At 45.1% G+C, this 17,087-nt stretch overlaps 1 protein-coding gene across 1 annotated transcript in view; it reads left to right on the forward strand.

The window, feature by feature from the left end:
* LOC102002554 (protoheme IX farnesyltransferase, mitochondrial) overlaps nucleotides 1-17,087 on the forward strand; it is a 109,570-nt gene that overhangs the window by 78,140 nt on the left and 14,343 nt on the right. The window contains exon 5 of the mRNA XM_005349869.2: nucleotides 1,317-1,387. Coding sequence (XP_005349926.1) covers nucleotides 1,317-1,387 — 71 coding nt within the window. The remainder of the gene's footprint in view (nucleotides 1-1,316; nucleotides 1,388-17,087) is intronic.

The raw sequence follows: 17,087 nt of genomic DNA on the forward strand, positions 1-17,087 counted from the left end.
ACACTGCCCTCAGCAGCAGTGTTTTCCCCTGATCTCTAGAGAGCTCAGAGTGCAGAGCCTAGGATTTGGAGCTACAGTTTGCACACATGTTCATGTGATTCCTATCACCGAAGTAGACTCGGACCAGACGTTCCTGAAATCTGTTAAACACGTTTTTCTTGAAAAAAAGAAAAAGATTTCATGCTCAAATAAGTTTTGGAAACACTGAGTAAGCAGCATTAATTAGATTTATTCATGTTAGTATTTTCAGACTCCTTATCGCACTAATATGATTTGACCATTAAGTCATTGTGGGAGCAGCTCTCAGGGTTATTAAGGAACATGGCTGGAGATAGACTAACTTCTATTGAATTATCGTTTCTTCTACTGATTTGCTTCAAGCACATTTAGTCAAAGATTTTCTGAAATACCTCAATCAGACTTTAGATTACTGTTATATCCCTAAAGTTGACAAGTTGGCTCTGATAACATATTATAGAATATATTTATACAGTTTATCAGGGGTTTGGAAAATGAGTCTTAAAAATTTCTTGGGCATTGCCTTTGACAGGTAACAGCAAAAATTGCACTTTAGTATATGGCAGGCTGTTGAGTGTGTTATCTAGGCTGGGATGCTGCAAGCTTTATGATCATGGCCCTATTGGAACACATGAAATCCAACCTGTGCCAGGTAGAGCAAAAGGTTCAAAATCACAGTCTCTCCTCAGTTCTTTCCCTGGGCACCTAATCCCTCCTGATCCAGTAGGCCAGTGCTGATGGCGGATGCACGGGTCTACGGTGTGTGAAGGACTCTGCTGCTTTAAACCTGGAACCATGGCTTTAGTGGTTGTGACTGTGTGTTTAGCAGTTTTATTTGGTTTTTTTTGTTTTTTGTTTTTTTGTTTTTTTTTTGTTTTTCGAGACAGGGTTTCTCTGTGGCTTTGGAGCCTGTCCTGGAACTAGGTCTGTAGACCAGGCTGGTCTCGAACTCACAGAGATCCGCCTGCCTCTGCCTCCCAAGTGCTGGGATTAAAGGCGTGCGCCACCACCGCCCGGCTGTTTAGCAGTTTTAAAGAGAACAAAAATACACATTCTTGACAGTACATTTTTTAAAAATTTTTTCCCAGAGAATTTGTCTCTAAGAAATGACAAAATTCATGTTATCTAAATTGAGATGAGAAGTGGGTGGGAGATCCTGGGTCTGGTCTCCAGCAGCATCCCCATCCCCAAAAAAGACGGGAGGAGGGCAGAGTTTACCGAGGAAAAGCTTCAGTGCCAAAGCAGAGCTGATTCCAGTGATGTTTAATACCTGCTGTCTTCTTTCTCTTTCTTCACAGTTTTTTGAGGTGCCATTTGACTCGAACATGAACAGAACAAAGAACAGGCCCCTGGTTCGCGGACAGATCAGGTAAATCGCGACTCTTCTTCATTCTGGGATAGTCATTGACTTGTTCATCCTGAAGCTTGTTGAACTGTTGTCCACTCAGCTAGGTCCCACGACCTATCTATCTAGTCTCGGGTTCCTGGCCTCACTAACAGTGTCAGATACGAGTTTACTCAAACAATGGGCCTCAAATCCGGTCAAAAATGCTGGCTACTGTCATATTTGTGCCGCTATTGTACCAGTATCAGGCAGGCAGGCAGGTTGTAGCTGTCTGGGTTCGTTGCTGGGTAAGACTGGTGATTGCTTTCCTTCTCCAGCAGCGTGTGCAGCCCCTTCCAGCCATGTGAGCCGTGTCAGTCAGTCCTCCAGCCATGTGAGCCCTGTCAGTCAGTCCTCCAGCCATGTGAGCCCTGTCAGTCAATCCTCCAGCGTGTGTGAGCAGTGCCTGTCAGTCCTCCAGCGTGTGAGCCCTGTCAGTCAGTCCTCCAGCGTGTGAGCAGTGTCAATCAGTCCTCCAGCCGTGTTCGTGTCAGTCAGTAAAGGTGAAGCATCCCCTTGAGTACCAGCTAGATTTCTTCATGTTCCATGCTATAAGTAAATGATGTCTTTAGCAATGGGGTCTTGCACTCAGGTTGTAGAGAATAACCAATAGCATTGGCAGTTTAGCGTGGGGGGCGCGCTATTGGGACTCCTTTGGTCAAATACTCAAAAAGGTGTAACTCATTAATGGTACTGAGGATTTTACTTGGTAGTATAATATGTCTAGTTGGGACATTGTCTTCCCCAATAGACTGTAAGTCCATTTAAGTTCTATTCATATATATATATATATAAAGCTTCTACAGCAGTAGGCTCCACTGTGGCTTCCCAAAGGCCTTTGGTGTTAGTTATCCTACCCTATCTTTCCTGCTCTGCTCTGTCCTCCCATCTTCTTCCCCATGAGCTCCTCCTGATTTCCCATTCTTGCCTTTATAATAGGATATTATATTTCCCATTCCATAGAAGATACCCAGAAAATGGCTTGGTTTTGTTGTAGTTGTTGTTTGTTTGTTTGCTTGTTTACTGCACTTACCAACAGGACTGTCATAGACTCTGGGGGCAGTAATGATCAAGGTAACAATTCTGTGTCTTACAGGATACCCACTTCTTAAGCATCTTAATGTAATGTGCCAGACACTGCATAGGGACCAATTCTAGGTGATGTGTAAACACAGAAAGGGGTATCTAACCCAAGCACAGGACCTCCCTCTTGTTTCATCTACCCTGTTTATTCTTCTGTATAAATCGCTGTTCTAGGCCCAGGGCTTTGGAGATCTCTGTCTGGTGCCCTGCAGGCGTGGCAGACTGTGTGTTACCATCTCTCCTTTTTCCTTACCTTTCTTCATTTGTTTTCTAAACCAGGCAACTGGAGGCAGCCTTGAACTTTCTATTAACCCTGTCTGTTATTTACTATTTCCTGGTCTTTTAGCCTCCTGGACTGTCCTGGAATCTGTGTCCTGTTGTCCACGGCTGTTGCCAAGGACCACCTTCAGCTACCGAGCTGAAGCCTGCTCAGCAGCCTGGCTGGCTTCCCTGCCTTTATCATCCTTTTCTTTTGCTTCTACTCAGCTGGCAGATGCATCTTCCTTAAATGATCATACTGCTTCTGGCCTAAAACCTTTTTACAAAATGTAATTAGACAAAATGTTTTGTTTCTTTACTGTGTTGCCCGAGGTCTTTTCTCAGTGTACTCCCCTGCAGGCCTCCCAGCCTCATCCTGAGTGCTGTGGTCTCTTGTTTTCATGTGCCCTCATTCCCATGCCACACTCTCTCCAGTCTGCCATGCGTGCCAGCTGTGTCCCCTGTGCCCTGAGAACCTTGTCTCTGGTGCTGCAGGCTTTGTCGTGCTGCTGTCATTGCTTTTAGTGCATGTTGCTGTCACAGCACTGCTCCGTACTGTCTACTCCTGATTCCCTGTGAGACCACAGTGTGGTAGAGACCATGTGAGGTGCCGGTGAACATAGCCAACTAAGACAAAGCATGCATAGCACATGTGGCTGAGTGCTGATGACTGTTGTCTTCATTGGGTTTTCTATGGCTGCAGTAAAACACCATGACCTAAAACAACTTTGAGAGCAAGGGGCTTATGTTATCCTAATTTGCCTGTCACCCTCCATCACTGGGCAAGTCAGAGCGGAACTCAAGACAAGAACAGATACAGAGGCCATGGAACAATGCTTACTAGCTTTCTCCTCTTGGCTTACTCAGCCCGCTTTTGTAGACAACCCAGGACCACCAAGCCAGTGGTGGCAGCACTCACAGTCATTAATCAAGGCATTACCCCGCGGCCTTGCCTACAGGTCAGTCTATAGACATTTTCTCATGTAAAAGTCCTTCCTCCCAAATGACTCTAGCTTATGTGAAGTGTGATAAAACTAGCCAGCGCACCAGCACAGCAATGATGAGCTGTAACGTGGAGAGCTGCCTGGCTTGTTTGTTTGGGTTTCTGTCCTGCCCAGTTTCCCACAGCTGTTTAGTCCCAAAGAAAATCACACATAGGTCTCCATAAATTATAAGCTGATTGGCCCATTAACTCTAGCCTCTCACTGACTAACTCTCACATCTTGATTAACCCATTTTTCTGATCTACGTTAGCCATGTGGCTCAGTACCTTTTTTCAGTGGGGCAGATCACATCCTGCTGCTTCGGTAGTCTGGGCAGGAGAGGGAGGAATCAACTTCCTCCTTCCCAGAATTCTCCTGTTCTCATTACATCATTTTTACTTCCTGTCTGGCTTTCCCACCTATATTTCCTGCCTGTCCAATCAACGTTTATTTATATATGATTGACAGAATACAAACAATTCTCACGCACCAATGAGCAGATGTACAAATGTATGAATAGAGACAGACAGGCAGTAGAGAACAGAATCTCCCAGGCCAGAGAAATGCAGAAGTCTAGATATGTCTTGATTCCCTAACATTTTGGTCTAACAAGCACACATGACATAGACTGGGAAGGCCCTGAGAAGTTTGGGAGTGAAGAATGAATAAATGAGCTTTAAGACTAAGGAAGGTGAGCATACACAAGATGGCAAAGCAGGTAGAGGTGCTTGCTGCCAAACATAGCCACCTCAGTACAATCCCCTGGGTCCACATGGCAGAAAGAGAACTGATTTCCACAAGTTATCCTCTGACCTCCACAAGCATACTGTGACACACACACACATACACATTAAATAATAAATAACAGGTATATAAATCGACTAAGAGGAGTGCACCTTGACAAACCAATAGAATTCCAAGTCGCAGTGTTAAGCCAAGACAGCCCTAGACACAATGGACAGTGTAGAGCAGATGGCATACACTAGGGAACAAGGAACAGGATGATATGAGGTGAAAGTAGGAGAAACCATGGCAAGAACTAATTTGGATTAGCTGTAACCTGGGAAGCCAGGAGCCAGTCCTAAGTGTGGGACGCTGGGGCCGAGTATCCACAGGAGGGAGAAAAATGGAGGCCTATTACATGTCCCAGACGATCTAGTGACAGCTAGAAGCAGGAAGGCGGGGAGAGGGAGTGCTGAGTTTTAATGTTGAAGCTTCTCTATGACATGGCTCTGCACTACGTTTGTCAGGTCCTGCAGCTTTACCTGCAGGTCTCAGGTAACCCAGGAGGTGGAGGAGCCGAGAAGAATTAGGACATGATCGCAGGGACTTTGTGGGTCTAGTGTGGGGCCTAGTCCTCAGCCCACCACCAGGCAGAAGGATAACTCCTCGTCACTCAGGCAGGAGGGCGTCCAGAGGCAGCCTTCCTCAGTGCAGGCCTCCTGCTGGCCAAATGCTGAGTGCTGACCCACTCTGCCTTTGCTTCTGCTCCACCTGCAGCTTCACTAGCCCAGGCTCCAGCTTTAGTGAGCACAGTGTTCCCTAGACTTGTGTGGACATAACCTGTGTGTCCCTTATGGATGATGTCAGGGATTTTGAAGGATAATTTAGAGTCTAATAATTTCACCTATATAAACTGAATACATTGTGGGACTGGGCTTCACACACTTCAAGATGAAAGTGCACCCAGGCCTGAGACAGCCTTAGCAGCCCAAGTGCTGCTGCCTGTCCTTAGAATGTGCTGTGTTTTCTGCAGCTTGTTTACCTGGGGAGAGGGTGACACTGTATATTGTTGATACATAAGGAGTATTAAGTTAATTTATTATTTTTTAAAATAATGAAAACATATTCTTTATATTTTAAACATGGAAATTTTCTATATCTTTTTCATTAGAATCAAAAAGGGAAATAGAGCTGAAATAGTCTAATGAGAATAAAACTTTACAAAATTATATTCTTTGTCTCCCCTTTCCAAGAAAGTACAGAGGACAGTACTTCAGTTTTAATTATTTCCAGTGGCCTGTATAAATGTCTGTGCTCGACCCTGGGGTTTCTGGCACCAGAAAAGGCCACTTCCTTTATTGTTCTGCTATCACTTACCATTTAAAAAGAATTTTTTAAAAACAATTGTTCATCTTAACCCATTTGGAAAATACTACCTCCATTTTCTGCATTAGTGTCCTTATGTCAAGATGGGTGCCTGAACTCATCCTAAAACATACAGGCATGGTTCTTTGCCACCCGAGTAACTTTCCTGGGCCTGCTGTGCCTTGCAATAGAACATGTACTTAATAGACACATCTTTACATCTTCTCTGTGTTTCCTGTGGAAACACTTGACCCTGTGGCTTTCTGCTTTTTCCTTCAGCTCTGGGGCCATTGTGGCGGAATTATTTATCAGACTCTTTAGTGGCATAGGGACCACCATGTGACTTGAGCACATCACTCAGGAAGTGTCTCAGATGCACATGAAGCCTCCCGGAGTCACGGTGCTCTTGCCTAAAGAGCTCTTGCATCTGCCTAGAAGGAAGTCTGCAGAGAAGTGCTCCAGGGGCTTCATAATGGAGCTGTCTTAACCTCGCTGTCATCTCCATGAGTGTAGCCCTGTTGGAGCCAAACCACTGCAGCTTTTCCCCTGGGAACATGTGATCCCTGGCTTCACATTGACCACTTCTATTGGCAATTGGTGTTTGTCATGTACAAAGTTAAGAGGTGGTTTGCGTCCAAGGTCTATGGGGCTCAGTTTTTCTATTCTCACTAGCAGATTGTTTCTTCCTATCCCTTACGTCACACAAGTGTCCTTGAACTGCCCGATCGAGTGAGGCCCCATCTCCATGCATACTGGTCCTAAAGGATAAAATGGATTCAGTAGTTCAAGGTCCCTGGAGGGGCGATGTGAAGTGAATATCCCCAGTATTTTTTCTGAAGATTGACTTCAGTTCCTGTGAGGATAGGAACAAGCAGTCGTCCACAGTCCTAGGATCTGTGCGAGGAGCTGTTGGGAACTGGCTTGTCCTCCAGGTTCTGCCCAGTGCTGCTGAGAGCGGGTCATTCTGCCCAGACTCACGCTGAGACCTCTCCCAGGACTCTTCAGCCATGTGCTCCCTGGGGTCTCCTCTCTGGCTTAGTACCTGGACGTGTTAACTTCTCCCTCCTCCACTGACTTCCGCTGGCCGGTTGTGTGCAGTGGTTTCTCCTCCTTGGAGAGAGCACCCCCTTAGCATTTGTGTGCAGCTGACTTCCCGTCTCCAGCCGCCTCTGTTTCTCTCTGCATCACACTGTATTTTGCTCTCTGCCAACCCACTGCACCCCGTTCTCACTTAAATTCATGCATTCCTGAAATGACCAGCTCGGCCCTAGCCCCCAAAGTCTTCAGTTCAATTCTCTAAGTAGAAAGCTTCACCTCCAGTATGAGCCTGGTAGTTCACCCCTAAGCCAGATCAGACCTGGAGCAACAGAAAAGCAAACAGTAGCAGTTAACCGTTAGAGATGCGCAGAGGACACTGAGGCCGCCTGTGCCTAGGAAGCTTACACCTAACGTCAGTTTATGCTTGGTCAGCTGTTCATCTCAGGCCCGGGTCCACATGAGAATTCTGAAGCTGCAATCCACCTCTCCCGCTTCAGGACGTGTTTACGTCAAATCCTGTCACCATTTCATACTCAAGACTTAAGGGCTTTTGTTTGTTTGGTTGGTTAGTTGGTTGGTTGGTTTTGGTTTTTTGAAACTATGCAGGACTTGCTGTCCTAGAATTCACTTTGTAGACCGGGCTGGTCTCAAACTCAGAGATTCCTCAGTCTCTGCCTTCCAAATATCGGGACTAAAAGAGTACACCACCACACCGGCTGAAACTTCTTAAAGTTAGCAGTAGCTGCGTTTCTTTTACCTAGGAGGCTGAGGCTTACCTCCTCTCCCTTCTCCTCTCCTTCATCTGGCAGGTCTTCCCCAGCATTGTTTCAGTGTTTTGTCAAGGTTGAAGCTGTTTTTTCGAGAGTACAGAGGGATGTAGAAATTGTAATCTACTGTCTTCATCAAACTTGAACTTCTCCAGTTTAAACTTCCAATGTGCCTATATGAGTGTTAGTTCAGTGATGCCCCTGTCCCTGGTGCCCCGTTAAATTCATATTTCTTAATAGCACCAAGGCCTATTGTTTCTTGTAAATGTTTTCGAATTCTCCCTTTTATTCCCACTCATCAGAATGTATTGATTACCTGTGGTGTTAACAGCATGGTGTGCTTTGTTTGTGTGATGCTGAAAACATCGTAAAGTGGGCAGAGAAACTGGATGTGCAGACTGCTTAGCAGACAGGGCTGGGCAGCCCCAGAGTGGTTGCTAAATGAAATTAATAAATTGATGTGAATAGGAAGGTCTGAGTAATCATAGCAGACACAGAGAAGGACAGAGTATACACAGCATGCTTCCTGGCAAGGGTCCCTGGACTAAGCCTTTCTTCCTGTTACTTTGAAAAACATCTGTATTTTGATTGCATCTCCTTTGAATTTTCCATTTTCCAGCTTGGTGATGCTGACAGAAATAATAGATGTCAACATTAGTTTTTCCAAGTTAATGGATCAGATGAGGGTGATCCATGATGTGTAAGCTTAGGTGTGGGCTGTAAGCAGGGGAGATTGCCCGATAAGAGCTGAGCGCAAGGGTATTTGGAAAGGATAAATGGAAACCCTTGGAATCAGGGTCAGCCATACTTGTCTTGAAAATGAATGATAAAGATTGAGTTTTAGAATGAAATGAATGGATTGTTTAGTTGGCATTATAACTTAAAGAGCAGGGTTTAGCTTAAGTATTATAGAGACTTACAGAAGACATTTTTCAAATTTACTGAAGGTTTTACCAGTAAGCACTTAAGCAAATGTAAACACTGTGTGGCTGCAGGGGAGCTCTGAGTATTAGTCACCACCTAGTCATGCTGCTCTAGTGGACACGGCCCCGGCCAGGCACAGGCCTGCACAGCCTCGAAGGCTTGTTATGATTAGTCTCTCAGTGTGTGTATACTGCTAATGTAATAAGAACATAAACATTTGGTAAGTATAGAAATTTCTTTTGGTAACATTAACCAGTGATTTGAAGCAGCAGGAAAAACAAATTTGGTCTCAACTTAGTTGCAGAGGTGTTAATGTAAAGAAGATTGTTCTGGAAATAAGATCGTTCAGTATCATGAACCGTGGAGTTGAGGAATCAGCAGAAAGTCTCTGTACATATCATCATGCTTCGTCATTGCTGGGGTGAACAAGGGGAACACTGGGGGTCTCTGAAAGCCACAGTCTTCTTGGTAGTCAGGAGACAAGGGAGAGCATGCATGACTGAAGTGCTCTGAGTTCTTAATGCTTGTTGATGTTGGCCCTATGTGTGATGGGCATCTCAGGTCCCACGGCCCTTCTTACAGCTGTAAGATACCCAGGCAGTCAAATATTCACTTGAAGAAATAGTTATCATATCTTAGGAACTTAGTCTATGTTATGGTTTTTCTGTTTGTTTCGTTAAACAATAATCAAGGTTCATGTAGGCTGATGTCCCTCTGAAGACTGGACATGTGCAAATGCTGTTCCTGTTGGCGGCTGTAAGTGTAGGCTTAGGAGTTGCCTATTTTGATTTGTGGGACTTTATTGGGCGTCACTTTTAGGTACAGAGAACATCAAGTTGTATACTACAGACTCACTGTACTAAAAAGTGTAGCCTGGGAGATGTACAGGCAGAATGGCGGACCCTATTCACACAGAGATCAAGAAGGACTGCAGGAGCCCCTGAACAGACACGGAGGCCCTCCTCTGCTGGTGGAGGGGTTTTGAAAGAGAAAGGTGAAGAAAACTGTTCTTGGGAAATTTTTATTGGTGTTCCTGTGCCATTGCATTTGTTTTCTGGAAGTGCTGGGGATGGGCTCGGGCTTCGTGCAGGCTAGGGGGCCATTCTTACACTGATTCTACCTTTAGTTTTTGTCTCTCCATAAGATGAAGAGAAGTATGGGGAGCAGTAATCATAAAGTTAGCAGACACTTCCCTGCTTAGACTTAAGAGAGCAAACAGAGCAAGCTCAGATTCTATCAGTCTGTTGTGCTTGCCTTAGTTGCCAGCATTTAAAAATAGAAGAAACTCCCATCAAACCTTCCCTTCCCAGACCAAGGTGATACACCCCTACATGTCGTCTGCCAAGCACAGCCCCTACCACTCTTTCTTTTAAGTAAGCCCACGTGCCTCCTTCCTGTTGGCAGCCAGTTCCTGCTGCGGCTTTATTTGCTAGCACTGCCCCAGATTAAGCATGCAGACTGGGGGAGCAGGATAATGCATACCGCTAGGCTCACATACAGCCCCCTCATCTCCCAACCTGTGGGGGCAGAAGACCCGCCTTCATTTCTTAAGTTGTGCAAAGACTCCAAGATTCATCAACTCTATTTTGCATAAGTGAATAAAGTCCTATAAATTAAAAACTAAAAGGAGAGTTAGAAAGTTATAACATCCACCTCAAGTAAAAGAAGAAAAGTACAGGTCTTCTGTGCAGTGGGCACTGGCTGTCAGAGGGTGAAGAAAAGGGGTTTCGGTGGGTAGCCCTGCCCAGTGGCTTAAGTAGATTCAGAGACTGTACTTCTTTCTGCACTGGGAACTGATTTTCATAGGTGGTTTGAGTAAGAATTGCCCCCATACATTCATACATTTGAATGTTTTGTTCCCAGTTGGTAGACTGTTTGGGAAGAATTAGGAGGCCTGGGCATTGTTGGAAGAGGTGTGTCACTGGGGGTGGAGCTTTGAAGTTTAAAAAGCCCATGCCAGGCCCATTCTCTCTCCCTGCCTTGTGCTTATAGATTAGTTTTGAACTCTCAGCGCCAGAGCCATGCCTGCCTGCCTGCCGCTACCACACTCCTTGCCTCAGGAACTTAAGCAAGGCCCCGTTAAATGCGTCCTTTTATAAGTTGTTTTGGTTATGATGTCTCTTCACAGCAGTCGAGCTAAGAACTAAGAACTTAGCAGTAACTAAGATGTCCTTGGAATCACCTGCCCCGCCCCTCAGATATTCCGAACTGTTTTTTCTGTAATTTAGATGAGTTGGTGTGGCGCCCTTCCAGAGTCACGGGCTGCTGCTGCTTGTCTGAGGAGGTTAGCTCAGAAGTCTGCCACGTCTTGCCCAGCTTGGCCCTAGAAACCTGACTGGAGTAACAAGGAGTGAAGACAGGACAAAGATAGACACACATTCAGGAAAGCTGGGCTCTGGTGGGCTACACTTGTTCATTTAACAGAAACTTGGTGTTATATACACTAGGAGGAGCTTAGTAAGGTCTCTGTGGGGCAGTTCTTAGGCCACGGTCACAGAGGAGGCTGTGGGGCAGTTCTTAGGCCACGGTCACAGAGGAGGCTGTGGGGCAGTTCTTAGGCCACAGTCATGGAGGAGGCTGTGGGGCAGTTCTTAGGCCACGGTCACAGAGGAGGCTGTGTGGAGAGAAGTCTTAGGCTGCAGTCATGGAGAAGGGAGCCATGGTTGCTAGTTTTAACACACACTGGTCAATCACTAGTGAACAGTCATACTTGGCCCAGTGGAAGGCTCTGCCATTTCTCTGATGTTCACTAAGGACATCATCAGCCCTCCACAGAGGTCAGCTCGGCACAGGGTTCACTCTTGTTTGTTATATTCTGTTACTGCCTGATTCTAAACAGCAGGTCCCCCTTGTCTTCCTCCACAGCGGTAAGAGTCTTTCAGCTGGTTTTTAAAATTCCTTTAGTATAAGCAAATGTACTAGTTTCTTCCTTCAAAAATTTTTTTCATATAATACAACCTCCATGTTCTGAGTATAGTCAATAGTAAATAGAAATATTTGTTAAATTTCTTGCATTCCTCTTAAATATGGTTTAAAACTTAGTCTTTTAAAATAGGCTTTGTATCTTCATTTTCTTTAAGTTCTAAAATTATACCACTATTCTGCTGCTTTATCATATCTACAGCTTGAGACTTATCAAAAATAGAAAATTCCTAATAAGATTCGAGGAAGACATTTTCAGAGCAGTTATCTGTAGACATTCTCCAAAAACCCATTTCAGAGCTCAAGGGCGGAGTTTATGCAGGAAATTAAAGTTAAATTGGCTTGATTTGGTGAACATTTAAGCTTTTCTTTTGTTTTTGAAGAAAGGAAATTTTATTTTATAATTTAAAAATCATTTATGCGGGAAGGATGGCCAAGAGTATAAGATTAATTTTTGAATAGACCAATTACCTGTGTTCATAAAGCTTAATTTAATGCAGTGTTTCCTGGACCCCCAACATACTACTTAAACAGAAGGGCCAGTTTCCCCAGGAAGCTATTTAAAAGTCAGATAATTTAAATTATATTTATTAAGTGCAATATGCTGAACAATTAAACCTTGTATTTCTCCTTGTCCACAATATCTATAGAAAATTCTCCTTCAATAGAGCTTTATCAGGACCAGTATTTAGTAAACAAAGCCATTCTAAGGGAGGAAAGTCAGACCCTTGAAAATGTGTGGATAAACCCCCATTCTTGGTCTGCCAGTTTCTCTTCAGTAGTAGCCTGGGGCAAGAAAGGCAGTAGAGAAATTCCATAATTTAAAATGTAATTCAGTTTGCATGTCAGTTTTGAAGTAAATCATCCAGCCCTCATCATGAACCGTGAACCATGAACCTCTCTGCATGAGTGGCTGAGTATGCAGGAGCTCTCTCTTGGTCTGTCCACCCTCCCACACTACCAGACAGGCCTATTTGCCTTGTCCCAGCAGGGAAAGAATCACTCTGCGTTTTCCAAGCCCCTGTATCCAGCTCTGCTGAAAGGATCCTCCGTACTTGAATAATGCCATCTCATTGTGTGTGTTCTTTCATGTAGCTGATTTTACAGTGAGAGCCCACGGGACTTGTGCCTGTGTGTTTAATGTCTGTCTTCCTTTCTAAATAAAACGTCCCTATTTTCCTGTCTGTTCTGCTGCCCGTGTAGTGACTGACTGTCCAGGAAGTAAGAAATGGGGATGAATGAGAGTAAACAAACAAACAAGGGAAGCCCCTTGCACACGTCGGGTGCCCTGTGTCCATCCGTAAGAGGTTCCATGAAGAATTTGTTCCCCGTTTAGCTGAAGTTACAGAGGAAGCACTCTGCACGGGTGGCACAGCTGGGCAGGGGAGACCCTTTCCTCCCTTGTGCCTTGCTAACGAGCCTTCTTACCTAAATGAGGAACAACAGTGGAAGAGCCCCCACCCCAACCCCATCTTTTTGTTGAGAAAACAAAGGACCTGACAGGTGCACTGTTTCATCAGTGATTAAACATCCGGATGAGACCTAGACTCAGGGTGCCTGTGTCCTGGCCAGTGTACTTGGTCAGTCTGCCATCAGGAAAGCAGACCATAGGAACAAAATTAAAAGACTTTAAATAATTTTGTTGTGAAAATGTTTAGCAGGCACTAGAGCAGAGGTAGGGCTCCTCTGACCCAGGGTTAGCAGGCACCAGCACTTTGACCACCCTTCAACTTCTTCTTAGGGGGCTTTGTAGAAGTACTTTCTAGTCAGGACCGCAAGCCCCCAAATAACAGCGCGGAGACTTACTAATCATGAAAACTTGGCCTTTAGTTTCCATGTCCTCAGCTAGCTCTTATAACCTTCATTAATCTGCTTCTATTAATCTACATTCTACCATGTGACTTGGTTTCCTCTCCTCTGTGCTATATACCCAACTTGATCCGTGTCTAGCTGGCATCACACATGCCTCGAGTCATTCCTGCGACTTCCTCTCTGTCTGGAAGTCCCACCTTTTCTCTGTTGCCTGGCTATTGACTGTTCAGCTTTTTATTAAATCAGTCACAGTGACACACCTTCACAGTGTATAAAAGAATCATCCCACAACAATGCTTTTAGTGGTACATACACTTGAAGCTGTCTGACTAAGTCATTTTAGGTGAGCCAGGGAAACCAAGGAACACGCCATTTCTCTGCTAGGTCATGACCCCATGTTCTTCCTGCTGGAACAGGTCAGGGATAATACGTTGAGAGGCACTTAAAGTGGGTGGGTGACCTGCCCTGGCCAGCCACAGTGAGCACTGAGGTTAATGGCTCCTGTAGGCCCAGAAAGTATGGCTTTGCCATGTGAGTGCCAGCACTGTGTCGGGAGAGAAGTGGATAGTCTGTGACATGTAGCAAGCCTGGATGGAGTTTTACCTGGTTCCCGGGTTATGCCACTGCTTCTAATCTGTGAGCCACACCAGAACCACTGTGGAGGGTGGACCCAGAAGCCCATTCCTGGCTGTGCACCCAAGGGAACCCAAGGAGGCCTGCTGAGCCTTTCTCCTCAGCTCACCCCGAGCAGCCAGCTGTGACACTCCACACGGACATGAACTGCTTGAGAATTAAAGCACATAAAGAGCAAATCGCTAATAGGGAGGCTTAAAACAGAGAGTTTAAATGCAGAATAAAGTGAGTCAGGAATAAAAGAAGGTGGTCCCACATCCTATGTCAGCTCCTAATCTCCATGTTGGAGACACCTGTAGAACCTTCAAGGAAGGGGGATGCAGATGGGCTTTCTGAGCAGTCGCTAAATGTGGACCAGGGGACAGTGTGCAGGGTCGCTGGCCTGAAATCACAGGAATGGCTGCCCTCCGTCTGTGACCTGGGATACTTCACTCTCATCGTGTAAGCAGAGTCTTTGTTCTGTTTAACAAGGTGAGAAAGGAACACTTTTTCCAGGTGAAAAATAGGTGTCTGTTGCTTGCTGCTTGTGGCCCTTGCTGGGCCTAACAGCACATACACAGCGGAAAGTGCCAGGCTTCTACAGCTTTAACATCGCAGTGATATTGTCACTTTCCTGGTGAACAGAACTTTAAGACGTAGCCCAGTTGCCACTAGCTGTATTCTCTCTTCCCGAAACCATTCTCCTTGCCTGCTTCTTCCTCTGAATTTTCAGAGGCCAGTAACCCTTTGGTGCTAGAATTACATTGGGTACTTTTTTTTAATTTTTAGAATTACATGTATTTGTGTGTGTGCGTGCGTGCATGTGTGTGAGTGTGTACGTGCATGTGTGTATGTGTGTCATGGGACATGCGGTAGTCAGAGGACAATTTTCAAGAGTTGTTTCTTTCCTTTCACCAAGGGATCTGGGGTTAAACTCGGGTCATCAGGCTTTGAGACAGCACTTTCCCCACTCAGCCGTCTCCCAGAGCCTTCTCTGCCGCTCTGCCCTTGTCCCACTCATCCATCATCAGCTCCCAGTATAAACTTTCCTTTCACTCAGATGTGGTAGTGCACACCTTTAATGCCAGCGTTAATTAATTAAATAATTAAGTAAACACTATAAGATAGATTCATGTCCTCCTTGAAACATTTCCACTCTGCCCTCCCATCGTGCCTCACTAAGGTAGGGATCCCCATGTCACCCTGTTTCATACAGCCAGCAGGGAGCAGGAGAGCGAGCACTCTGTTCTGTGTTACAGCCTGTGTCTACACTTCAGCCATGGCTGTTCTTTGTGCTTTACCAGAAGGTGCAGGAGGTGAACAATGAGGAAAACCCAAGGAGCTCAGATGGGAGACTGCACACCACCGACAGATCCCACAAACCTGAGCTGACTCAGGAAATGTGAGGGTCTGCAGGGTATTCCACCAGCATGTCCTGGACACGCTGGGACACTCTGGATTCAATTAATGAAGCAGCCTATATGCCCAAGCCCAGGACTACCTTCAAGTTCTTTTACTTGCATTGGGTCTATTTCTCACCAGAAAAATGAGGAGATACTATGCTCTCTCAAATATACTGTGTTAATTGTAGGAGCTGGTTCTGTTGTTGTTTGTTGCTCTTGTGGGAGAGGTTGTAGTATTTGTTTTGGAGATGCTGTTTTCCATCTATCCTGTTGGCAATTCTTGGTTCGGTTTTGCTTCTTTTCTGGTGCCATATCCACAGTGTTAATGTAGATTATGGAGGTGGGTGCTCTTCTGTGCCACTGGCAGGAGTGACCGCTATGCAGTCAGACTGGTAGCAGGTGTCATACCACGCACCTTTACAATGTGCACATCAACAGCAGAGCCTGGTGGCTCTAAAGCAGAGGATAGTGCATGCCATCTCTCAGCAAGGTCTCCCAAGTGGAGCCACAAGCAGAAGTCTCCATAAGAAGTTCATCCAAGAAGTACCTGAGTTTTTAAAATGGTAAAAATACTGTATTCAGAAAGGGTATGTTGGTTAAGTTGTCATATGTCCATAGAGTAAGCCACTCTGTAACCGTCTATGCTGATGTAAATCAAGTAGTGACATGGAGAATCCGAAGATTTGGGAAATTAAGGAAGTAGCAAAACCATAATTGCATATTTACTTTCAAAATAACTGTAGCACAAGAAAAGGCTGAGATGCAAACCATATCTATCTCGGACTCATTTAGAATTTCTTTTTTATTTTTATAGTTGCAAATTTTCTGAGTTGAGTGTACATTACATTTACGATTAGAATTTTAGCAAAAATGAACTACAAGAGGATAATGAGCCCGAGGACAATGAACTTTGCCACTTGAGGCACTCTCTCCTGGTACTAGGCTTCCCAGGGCATGCTGGGTAAATATCTTCATTCTTGTTTGTGCAGCCTGTCGGCCTGCTTGGTTTTCATTCATGCCCCTGAGCACATTGATTTAGATGCCAAGATCAAACCTCATGATTTTCTGTGATTCTAACACAGGTCAGAAACTAAACTTCCACCCCAAATTGCCTATCTCAATAAATTAAATTCACGTGTGCGTCTCTGAAAGGGCTTTTCATAGCGCTAACACCCTGAATCCAACTGCTTCCCGGCCCTTGGCGACTGGAACAACCCTCTTCTTCTTCCTTTTTTTTTTCTTTCCAAAAAACACAAGGGCCAATTCAGGAAAAATAAATATGTTTATGAGCCACATTTTTCCCGCCCCAAATAAAACCAGCCTTTTGGAGTTTCATGTATGGGAAGACCTGTTCTCATAAACTGGAAACCACCTTTCTGAAAGAAAACTGTTAGAATGCTTACATGGTTTTTACTGCCTCCGCTCTCCTTTCTCGGCATGTGTGATAACACCTAGGCAGCTTCCTTAACTTTGATCTCCACGGTTCCAGACAGTTCCAAGTCAGTCAGTGTTTGTCCCGGCCTTAGAGACGTCTGTTTCAGGAATGAAACTGAGGCATAGAGGCAAGTGGAAATTGCAGAATGGAGAAGATAGAGGTGCATGTCCAGTTTAGAGTCGCACTCCATCTAGATCTCCACTTCGAAGATGATGTGCCTAGCAGGACCTCCTTGGGGAGATAGGCACATCTATTTGAGGATGTGTGGAGTAGGGAGACAATAAGATTTAACAAATAGTGGGGGGCGGGGTGGAGAGATGACTCAGCAGCTAGGAGCTCTCCATGCTCTCGCTGAGGACT

The sequence above is a fragment of the Microtus ochrogaster genome, chromosome 7 (genome assembly GCF_000317375.1).
Source record: "Microtus ochrogaster isolate Prairie Vole_2 chromosome 7, MicOch1.0, whole genome shotgun sequence".
NCBI classification, from domain to species: domain Eukaryota; kingdom Metazoa; phylum Chordata; class Mammalia; order Rodentia; family Cricetidae; genus Microtus; species Microtus ochrogaster.